Source organism: Hordeum vulgare, chromosome 4H (genome assembly GCF_904849725.1).
Source record: "Hordeum vulgare subsp. vulgare chromosome 4H, MorexV3_pseudomolecules_assembly, whole genome shotgun sequence".
In the NCBI taxonomy this organism is placed as follows: Eukaryota; Viridiplantae; Streptophyta; class Magnoliopsida; order Poales; family Poaceae; genus Hordeum; species Hordeum vulgare.
The window spans coordinates 589337485-589348940 of NC_058521.1; the positions used below are offsets into that span (position 1 = coordinate 589337485).

An 11456-nucleotide genomic window follows, 5' to 3' on the forward strand; every position below is an offset into this window, starting at 1 on the left:
GAAAGAAACATGGGCCAAAAGAGCGGAGCATCCCATTCGCCACTGAGCTCTTCTGTGTTGTCTTCTTCGGCTCTGATGATTTATTTATTTTTCATGTGTATGAAACACTTTCAATCTACTCCTATTCATTTTCAGTTACGACAGTACAAAGAACATCGAAGATAATAAAAATTACAATCATGTCCGTAGATCACCTAATGACGACTGCAAACACTGGGGCGAGGGAAGGCATGCTGCTGTCATCGCCTTTCCCTTGCTAAGCCGGGCAAACCTTGTTGTATGTAGTAGACCAGTTGAAAAGTCATCGTGTTAAGCCCACGTAAGATCAGTGCAGCAGAGCAGCAACCATTGCTGATGAACAAGGTCGTAGATTGAAAGGATCAAACCTGTAAACACTCAAACGAAGTCCGGATCCAAACAGATCTATCGAAGATCGGCACCGACCGAATTCCGTGAGATCTAACGAAGACACACACCCGCACGTCCTCCGACAAAGCTAGATGCACCATCGGAGCGGGAAATGAACGTGAGAGACATTATTCCTACCGAGGGGCATCGTCGCCACCACGGAGCCCTAAACAAAACGTTGAACCTAACAAAAATGAGAATGGGTCACTCCCGCCAGCGGGGAGCCGAGGTTCTTCTCACCTTCATGGCCCAAAGGGCATTGGGAATGGGGCTAACCGGCGGCGGCGCCGACGGGAGGGGGGGGAGACCTAGGCTCTTTCCTTGTGGTGGAGGAAAAGAGATATGTTCCTCCTCTGATGATTTATTTGTTATGCATCGCACACACAAGATCGCGACACGATGGATAACTCGCGCATTCTACCTCGTCGATTGACTGGCTGACTGGGTTATATGTGAATGGCCAAAGTGGAAACACACACAAAAGCGCAGAGCGTCCCGATCGCCACCGAGCTTTTTTTTTCTTCGCATGCATCAGCGTGGGTACCCAAGAGCAACTATAACGCTGTGTTTGGATGTCTATATTGGGCTGTCGAATTGGATTTGGTATTGCGCTGCTCTCAATACTCTGAAACATCATGTCGAAACTGTAACAAATACATATGCATTTTTCTCGCACGCAAACTACCGTCCCAGCGATTCGGAGCCCTCCCGCTCCTATTTCGGCCTAATTGTCTCTCTCCCGCAAAACATACTGGTTCACGCGGATATGGACGAAGCAGGGAGAAGGGGAGGAAACAAGGACATAAGAGAAGTAGAGAACACAATGAAGAGGTCGACGACGACACCCAGCTAGATCGACTATGGCAGCACAAGTATCTTCGGCTGGTCGTCCCTTCCCTTCCTCTTCCACCACCCTGGTGGGTAGTGGGCCATCCAGCCCACTTCTGGCGACCATCTTCTGGTATATATATTCACGTTTGACCTGGAAAAAATAAGGAGAGGACTTTCAGGACGGAGCGTCGCCATCTCGAGGCAGAACTTGGGCAGGAACACTTTTGCCCTCTCGCGGAGCGTTTCCGCCGGGGGAACTTCCCTCCTGAAGGGGGAAATCGAGGCCATCGTCATCACCAACAACCCTCTCATCTTGGGGAGGCCAATCTTCATCAGCATCTTCAACAGCACCATCTCCTCTCAAAACCCTAGTGCATCTCTTGTGCCCAATCTTGTACCGGAACCTCGGATTGGTAATTGGAGGTGACTAGTAGTGTTGATTACATCTTGTAGTTGATGCTTTTGGTTTATTTGGTGGAAGATCATATGTTCAGATTCAATATGCTATTTGATACCTCTATGATCATGAGCATTTTTATCACCTGTGAGTAGTTACTTTTGTTCTTGAGGGCACGTGAGAAGTCATGTTGCAAGTAGTCATGTGAAGCTGATATTCGTTTGATATTTTGATGATATGAACATTGTGATTCCCTTAGTGGTGTTATGTGAACATCGACTACATAACACTTCACCATCTTTGGGCATAAGGGAATGCATTGTGGATTAGTTATTAGATGATGAGTTGCGAGAGTGACAGAAACTTAAACCCTAGTTTATGCGCTATTCCGTAAGGGGCTGATTTAGATCATTATATTTAATGCTATGGTTAGAATTTATTATTAATACTTTTCTCGTAGTTGCATATGCTTGCAGGAGAGTTAATCATAAGTGGGAGACTTGCTCGAGTAAGAACAACACCCAAGCACCGGTCACCCACATATCAAATTATCAAAGTACCGAACCCGAATTAACCCGACATGAGTAAAGTAACTAGATGAGATCCCCGTGTGCCCTCAAGAATGCTTTGCCTATTATAAGAAACTGTTTCGGCTTGTCCTTTGCTACAAAAGAATTGGGCTACCTTGCTGCACTTATTGTTACTATTGCTACTCGTTACTTGTTATAATTATCTTGCTATCAAACAACTTGTTACCGCCATTTTAGTGCTTGCAGAAATTACCTTGATGAAAACCGCTTGTCATTTCCTTGTGCTCCTTGTTGGGTTCGACACTCTTATTTATCGAAAGGACTAAGATTGATCCCCTATACTTGTGGGTCATCATTGTGTTGTTAAATTTGGTAAATAAAATCCTATATGATCATCAAATTATAGTCACACATTGCAACAAGAATATATGTTTTGATGCACATAGTTATGTTGCGATGCAATTCCATCGTTTGTCATCCAAACATGATTCCGTATTGAAACCTGGGTATGATTCCATGTGCCAATTCAGTTAACACCCAAATAGCCGAATTCGTATTCATACCCATTACATTTTCATAGTTGAATTGGAAATGAAACCAATTCAATACAGACGCCTCCAATACACACATCCAAACACAACGTAATACGAATCACCAAATGGACGACCCTAAATATCCGTTGGATGTTGATACATCTTCAATGTATCTACTTCATCCGTCATGGTTTAGAAGGCACAGTTAAACTTGCGTGCATTTTCAAAATAAACAAGATTTAAGGCGTGAAAGCAATTACTCTCATTAATTAGTACTAGTACTACTCATGCATGCGCCCTCAAAATTTGTTGCTCACGCATTAGTACTAGTATTTTCTCAGTTGATTAGGCGCATTAGCATCTACACCTACTACATCCCACAATCAATCGGTGACTACCTTGGTCCCAGAGATTTTCCAAGCGTGCCTTCTAAACCGTGACGGAGGGAGTATAATTTCTTGATTATTCCATGCTATTATGTTACCATTTTAGAACACTTTTTATGCACTTATATACCAATTTATATTATTTTTTAGCACTAAACTATTGACCCAATGCCCAATGCCACTTGCTGTTTTCTGCGTGTTTTCCCACTTTTCAAGTTCCAGCACCAAACGAAGTCTAATTGACCTGAAACTTTTTTTGATTTTTTCTAGACCAAAACAAGACAGTGGAGCATCGAAAGTGTTGGGGAACATTGCATGGGAAACAAAAAAATTCCTACGCTCACCAAGATCAACCTATGAAAACCAAAATCTACGAGAGGGGGAGTGCATCTACATACCCTTGTAGATTGCTAAGCGGAAGAGTTGAGAAACGCGGTTGGTGTAGTCGAACGTCTTCGGGATCCAATCACGATCCATCCCGTGATCCGATCACGAACGTCCCAATCAAGTGTCGAACGAACGTCACCTTCGTGTTCAGCACACGTACAACTCGATGACGCCTTCACCTCCTCGATCCAGCGAGCGATGGTGAAGTAGATGTTGAGTACTCCGGCAGCATGACGACATGGTGGTGGCGGTGGCGGTGGTGGTGCAATCTCTACAGGGCTTCGTCAAGCGCTATTGCGATCACGACGAGAATTACTATGAGAGAGAGAGGTATGGCGCCGCCAAACAATTGTATGTTTGCTGCCTCCCTCTCCATCTCTATTTATAGGAGGAAGGGGTAGGTAGGGCTCAACCTTGGCCCCTCCTCCAAGAAGGGTGGGTCGGTCGAAATAGGGGAAGAGTCCACCTCCAACAAGGGAGGTGGACACCCCTAGGGAGGACTCCTCCTCCACCAAGGCACCTCCTCCACCTACCCTTGGGGCGCATGGGCCTTCTTAGGGTCGGCTACACAGCCCACCAGGGGCTGGTGCGCCAACTCTTAGGCCCATGTGCCCCCCGGAATGGGTGGGCCCCTCCCGGTGGATCCCCGGAACCCTTTCGACACTCCTGGTGCAATACCGGAAAACCCTGAAACTTTTCCGGAACCCGAATACCACTTTCCTATATATAAATCTTTACCTCTGGATCATTCTGGAGCTCCTCGTGGCGTCCATGATCTTTTCTATATATACTTACTCTACCACCCCAAGAGCATGTTCGCATGGAAGCAAGTGCAAGGTCAATCTATATCACAAAGATGCATGAAGATACAAGGAGCACGATCGAATATCAAGTGGAATGAGACACCACCAAGCACAACATCAACAAGCACCCCATGGTGTTCAAGACCGGCAATCTTGTGTGGCTACACCTTCGCAAGGATCGATTCCCCACCGAGCGCAAGTCCAAGCTACTTCCTCGCGCCGATGGGTGTTTTAAGGTGTTGGAACACTACAACGAAAATGCCTACAAGATCGACATCCCACGCGATAAATACAACGTGAGCGACACATTCAACGTCAAGGACCAATCCCCTTTCCATGGCGATGAGGATTACAATCCGAGGACGGATATTTCCCAAAGGGAGGGGGGAGATGATGTGGAGAATCCCATGGTCATCCCCATGGAGCCTTCACCATCACCTCAAGATCAAAGTGGTCCTATGACGAGAGCTCACACACTTGCCATCGAAAACTGAGGTCACATCTCTCCTTACCGAAAACGCCGGAACGTGGTCACTATCTCAAGCGAAAACACTTTGTATACTCACGTATTCGGAGGAAGGTCGTGGAACGGTCACGAAGGACAACACAGATACCAAGCTCGGAAAGACCCAAGAGGAGTCGCAGACATGCTACATCCATCAAACGATCGGCCTACTCCGGACATTCGGCAACCTGGAGGACAACCAGCCAGAAGGCCTAGCTGAACTCTACAACGACCGAACGTCCGACGTAGTCCGAACATCCAACACAGTCCAATGGCTGGACGTCCGAGCGCCTCCGGACTTCCGGTGCCACGACATCAGCACCAAATCCACGGAAGACCGAAGTCTTCCGGACATCCGACACGGTCCAGCGGCCGGACGTCCGACAACCTCTGAACGCCCGGCGCCACCACATCACCACCAAAGCCTCGAAAGTCCGACCCGCTCCGGACGTCCGGGACTTCCCAAGCCGCCGGAGGATCAGTAACCTCCGGACATTCGGAACCTGTGCGCACAACCACTCGGGCCTTGGGTCATGTACCCCTCTATCTCGTCTTAGACTATAAATACTTCACCACGTGGACTTTTTAGGGTTAGCAATGTGTTGGGCTCATAGACTAGTTGAGCATTGCTCCTTCCACTTCCTTCTCCCATGGAGTTGAACACCTCTACTCGTGGATGCCAAGGCCCCTCTCTAGGGAAGATCCTTCGGAATACCAAGGCCCCTCCTCCTGAGTCGAAGACTACCGTTACTTGTATACGTTCATTGAACTCAGTTCATTGTATCTCTTGTGTTCTTATGAGTCTAGTGGATGTGTGGTTGGGATATCGTTCTTGACTGTTTGTGTATTCTCTTGATTTCCTTCCTTTCTCCCCTTCAAATGTGAAAAGATCAACACCTTCGAGTTTGCCCCGTATCACCTTTGGTGGTGAGATCCTGTGCCGACGACGTTTGAGTGACGCTTTCTTCTTAAACATGTTATTGTTAAAAAATCTCTTTATCCTTGTGGTGTCATAAGATGGTTGGTGCCGACATGTTCATACTTATAGTTTGTTCATGCATACTTGATCGATTTGAATTTCTTCTTCTTCTTAGTATAGCTTCGGTGAAATATGACTTTGTTATTTGGCGGTGTTTTTGTGTGCGGGCACATTTGTAATGGTTGTGTGTATTTTGGCTATACGCAGATTGATGGTTGATTTCAAGACAATAAAATTCACCCTTTGTCGAAAAATCACGGACACAACTAAGGGCGGCGTGCTTGTAGCGGACGCTGGTTTCGTTTCTAGCCCCCTACGAGGGAGGGAACACGGCTCCATCGACCGAGAAAGAGAAGGCGACGTGACTGCAAGGCCAGCCCCCACCCACCTCGCTACGGACTACACTGCACTGCACTGCACTGCGCCTCGCCGCCCACCTACCGCCCGCCGCCGGTACATGCATTCATGTAATGACCACGGCCAAAAGGTAAAACCAAATGCGGTGCAGGCAGAGAGCGCGGCACACGGAGTGACTGCCCATGGCGCACGGACGCCACCGGCCTCCGCTGTCGCCCTCAAGCCCGCATTAATACGCGTGCCATCACCACCAGTAAGAGTTACTGCCGCCCGCGCCGAAACCCCCCTTCCCTTCCCGGCTTCCCCTGCCTGCCCGCCACTGCCATTCTTGATTCCTTCTTCCACCCCACCTCGCCCTGATCCAGTGGTACGGCCAAGAACCAACCAAATGGCGTCGGCGCGCCGCCTGCTGCAGACCTACCCCGGCCAGTTCCAGGCCGCCGAGCCGCCCGACGCCCTCGGCGCCGACTCCGACGTCGTGGTCATCCTCGCCGCGCTGCTCTGCGCGCTCCTCTGCGTCGTCGGCCTCGCCGCCGTCACCGGCTGCGCGCGCTCCCGGCGCGGCGCCGGGGGCGCCAGATCCGCCGCCCCCGACGCGGCCGCGCCGAGCAAGGGGCTCAAGAAGAGGGCGCTCATGGCGCTGCCGAGGCTGGCGTACGAGGACGCCGTCGCGGCGCGCGGGGCCATGGCCGGGGAGGAGCGGGAGGGGGTCCTCCTCTCGGAGTGCGCCATCTGCCTGTCGGAGTTCGCCGACAAGGAGGAGATCCGCGTGCTGCCGCAGTGCGGCCACGGCTTCCACGTCGCCTGCGTCGACGCCTGGCTCCGCGCGCACTCCTCCTGCCCTTCCTGCCGCCGCGTCGTCGTCGTCGTCGTCGCCGACGCCGCGCCACGCGGGATGCCGCCCCCGCCCAAGCGGTGCCGCAAGTGCGAGGCCATGGAGGAGGCCTCCTCTTCCTCCTCGTCGGCCGCCGCCCAATTCTTGCCTTGACATGCTCCAGCGAGCGCGTCCCGGCCTGGACATGGCATGGAAGGGATAACAACGGACGTGTATGTGAATGGGTGAGTGTGAGCTTGACACCGATGCCTCCACATTCTCTTTGACGTGACTGGCCTGTTCCATGGACTCGTCAAGTAGGTTTTCACTCTGAAATTTCGTTGAATTCCAGTAGACACTGGAGTCAAAATATTTCAGCATTTTCAGCATGACACAAGACTTCAACTAGTTTCTTTTTCAAAACATTGCTCTAAATATTCAGAGTAGAGAATGTGACATCCCCGTCTTTTCTTAACGTGCCCGATCCCGGATTGGCGTTGCTGGAAAATGATCATTGAGCACATAATGAACTTCCCATGTAAAACTATTAGCCTGTAAGCCGCATCACCAATACGCTCAGTAATTCTGAAGGGCTCATGACTGAGCATATGGTTCAAGTTTGAGCAAAACTTCTTGCTCAACCGCAGCATATGTTTGATACGTTCTTGAGCTGGACGCAGATGATCCCGCGGGCGAGTCAGAAAATCCTGTCGACCAGCTGATAGTTCTACCAGAGATGATGGAAATTCGCCAGCAACTAATTGCATTGTACAAAAAATTGGATAAATACCATACAAAGCTCGGAATGGGGTTCGTCCCAGAGATGTATGCTAGGACGAATTGTGCCAGAATTCAGCCATTGTTAACCAACATTTTCCATGTTTAGGACTGTCATGTACAGCGCTCCTCAGGCATTGTTCCAAACACTGCTTGACACGTTCAGATCGCCCGTCTCTTTGGGTGCGTTTGGTTGTTATGTCTAAAAATATCTGCATTGTATAATTGTCTCATTTCAGCCTGGCTGAGCGAAAATAGAGAAAAGACAATATCTGCACTTAGTTTGGTTGTCAACATCGAGGCTAGGCGCGTTAGGGGATCGATTTTGCTTGGTGTCATGCATTGACTCAACACAACAACTATATGGTGTTTGATTGTATACATGGGATACGTTTAAGAGTTAACATCTACACATAACACACAGTTACTGAAACAAGTTCGTGAAGAGTTAACATCTACACATAACACATAGTTACTCGGACGAGTTTGTTGCGGTCATCGTCTAACGTGCTTTGCCTCGACACCTTGTATCGGGTTGCGAACGGCATGGCCACCAGTGCCACCGACGCAAACCAAGATGCTCTTCGAGATCCTTGTGAGCTCCTGCTCCTTCCCCGTGCTCAGCCCCTTCATGTGCAGGACCTTGTGGAGTGCGACGTGGTCGCCCTTGAAGGGTGCGACTAGGATACCGGACCGGAGCCCAGCCTGACCCAGCCTGACTCCACCACTTCACCCTCCTGGAGCATGACGCCACCATCGCCCCACTCCTCCGCTTTGGAGCTCCCTCCACACACTTCATGTAACGCCTTTGGACACACCCGCCGGTGGTCGTTACTCATGGCGGGGCCACACACTTCATGTAACGCCCCCGGACACATCCGTCGATGGTCGTTATTCATGGCGGAATCTAGACCGGCCCCACAAATCAATACTAGTCTTTTCTACGCACTCATCGGGTCACATGAATGTTCCCTTTTGGCACAAATGTTTGTGCATCCAGTCCAGTACATGTGTCATGCCATGTGCCACGACGGGTCACAAACGTCATGAACAACATGACCGTGCACCTGTATCTAGGCTGGTCCCCAGATCAATACTAGTCTTTTCTACGCACTTTGTCCTCACTCATGCGCACCAGGGACCAACTTCCCGGTCGGCCACCCATCCTAAAACTACTTCAAGCCAAGCACGCTTAACCTGGGAGTTCTCTTCGAACGGGCTCCCGAAAAAAAAGGAATTCCTTATTGATATGAGTAGTCTATCATCCCTAATATGCTAGGCTATCATACTTCAGCACCACCACCACCGCCTCCTCCTTCTTCCATCGCACCTCCTCCTACTCCTAAACGCCGTGGAGCTCTTGTCGGCGCCCAAAATAGCTACAAACATAAACACACAATTGATCATCTACGGTCGACGAAACTACGAATTGATCATCTGAATGGAACCTAACATCTATGTACACATTTTTCGTGTAGAGATTATCTTGAATCGAAGCATCGTTGTCTAGATCGGATGGGATGAGAAAGAAGGGGATTAGAGAGGAGGTTAGTGGAGGTCGAAGAAGATATCACGTATAGGTTGTACTGTAGCGTGCATCCCTCGTGTATCCCCTCGTGCAACGGGATCCATTACTTGCGCTCGATGTGGCTTGTTTCAGACCGCTAGGACCGGCCTAATGTCGTTTCTAGCGGGCCTAGCTGAGAGATGCTTTGAGGTTTGTGCTATGCAGGCCAAAAAGTGGACGCACACTACCAAATAGCTCATTTTCACCCCGCGCGGGCTTGGCTGGACCTAATGCAGGCAACCAAACGCGCCCTTTGCGGATCATAAGCTCGAGAGTAATGCAGTTTGGTGCCCACCTCTTTGAAAAGCTTGCGCCACAAATTGTTGGTAAAAACTTTATCATGATCAATGGAGCCTGGAACACCATGTAAACAAACCACTGTGTCGACGAAAACTCTGACTATGCATTATAAGGGTGCTTCATGTAAGAAACATGGGAAGCATTGAACCCTACATCTCGAACCACGTGTGTGTGTATTGGATGTTTGCCATGGTTTACATGTATTGAAATATCGCTAGGATTCTTCCAAAGTAACAAGAGAAGGATTCAATATGAGAGGAAGAGAAACAGAAGAAGAGATAGACTAGGTTTGAATGAAACAATATTTCCTATCTCTGTCTTGAACTATCTAACACTTCAGGGGCTATCTTAAACTATCTAACACTTCAGGGGCTAGAAATGTACATATTTGGTCAAGAGATCCACCACTATCAAAATCACCTCAAATCCTTTATATTTGAGCAGCCCATCAAAGAAATCCATAGTCATATCCTTCCAGGGTCGTGTCGGCACTAGTAAAGGTTATGGCAGCACCACTGGATGTGTGTGTTCATGTTTAGCCTGTTGGCAAACTGAGCACTGTTTAGTCCAATCTTCCACATGCTTTTTCATAGCAGACAGTAGAATAACTTGGACAAACACCTTTTTAGGGTAACTAGAGTTTTATTCCAAGCTCAATTCATAAGGAATGCAACAAACGTCCCGCAAAACCCTGTACGCCCAAGATGCGACCCTATCCTCACTTTGGCACGAAGGCCTCGTCAGGGATAGAAGCGCATCTCGTCGTGTCGCAAGAATGGATATCGTTACAAGTACATGTACTGAAAAGAAGAGATACATATACATAGTTGGCTTACACTCGCCACAAGCTACATCAGAGTCACATCAGTACATTACATAATCATCAAGAGTAATAGCAGGGCCCGACTACGGACGAAAACAAACGAGAAAATGAAACGACCTCCATCCTTGCTATCACAGGCTGCCGGCCTGGAACCCATCCTAGATCGATGAAGAAGAAGGAGAAGAAGCAACTCCAAATGAACAATCAACGCGCTCGCGTCAAGTAACCTTTACCTGTACCTGCAAGTGGTGTTGTAGTAATCTGTGAGCCATAGGGGACTCAACAATCTCATTTCCAAAGGTATCAAGACTAGCAAAGCTTAATGGGTGAGGTATGGTTAAGTGGTGAGGTTGCAGCAGCGACTAAGCATATATTTGGTGGCTAACTTACGAGTACCAGAAATAAGAGGGGGAAGATCTACGCATAGCGGACGTGAACTACAGATGACCAAATGAATGATCCTGAACACCTACCTACGTCAGACATAACCCCACCGTGTCCTCGATCGGAGAAGGAACTCACGAAAGAGACAGTCACGGTTACGCACACAGTTGACAAGTTTTAATTAAATTAACTTCAAGTTATCTAGAACCAGTGTTAAACAAAGCTTCCACGTTGCCACATAACCGCGGGCACGGCTTTCCGAAAGATTTAACCCTGCAGGGGTGATCCAACTAGTCCATCACAAATTACCACAAGCCGCATAGAAATTCTCAATCACGAAGCTCGCGATCTCGTCGGATTCCCTAGTGGAAAACCTCAACTCTGAGATTACCCAAAGCATCACCGGAATCCCGATGCACAAGATATCTCGTCAAAGGTAAAACTAATCCAGCAAGGCCGCTCAACGTGTCGACGATTCCGATAGGAGTCGCGTACCTCGTTCTCAGGACACGACGGATAAGCACAGCGTACGGTGGCCTGATAGAAATCTCCCGAGTTGCCCCGGGTTGGCCCCGCAAACGGCTCTAGTTTTGGACCAACACTCATGCGGAGCACTGGCCCGGGGGTTGATTAAATTATCCTCGGGGTCCGGGAAGTCCCTATGCAATTTTATTA

General features: G+C 48.9%; 1 protein-coding gene across 1 annotated transcript; it reads left to right on the top strand.

Annotated features, from left to right (window-relative positions):
• Window positions 1–6179: 6179 nt before the first annotated feature.
• On the top strand, window positions 6180–7319 carry LOC123449795 (probable E3 ubiquitin-protein ligase ATL44). Its single transcript, XM_045127127.1, has one exon. The coding sequence runs from the start codon at window positions 6217–6219 to the stop codon at window positions 7102–7104; it is 888 nt and encodes a 295-aa protein (XP_044983062.1). The 5' UTR covers window positions 6180–6216; the 3' UTR covers window positions 7105–7319.
• Window positions 7320–11456: the final 4137 nt, after the last annotated feature.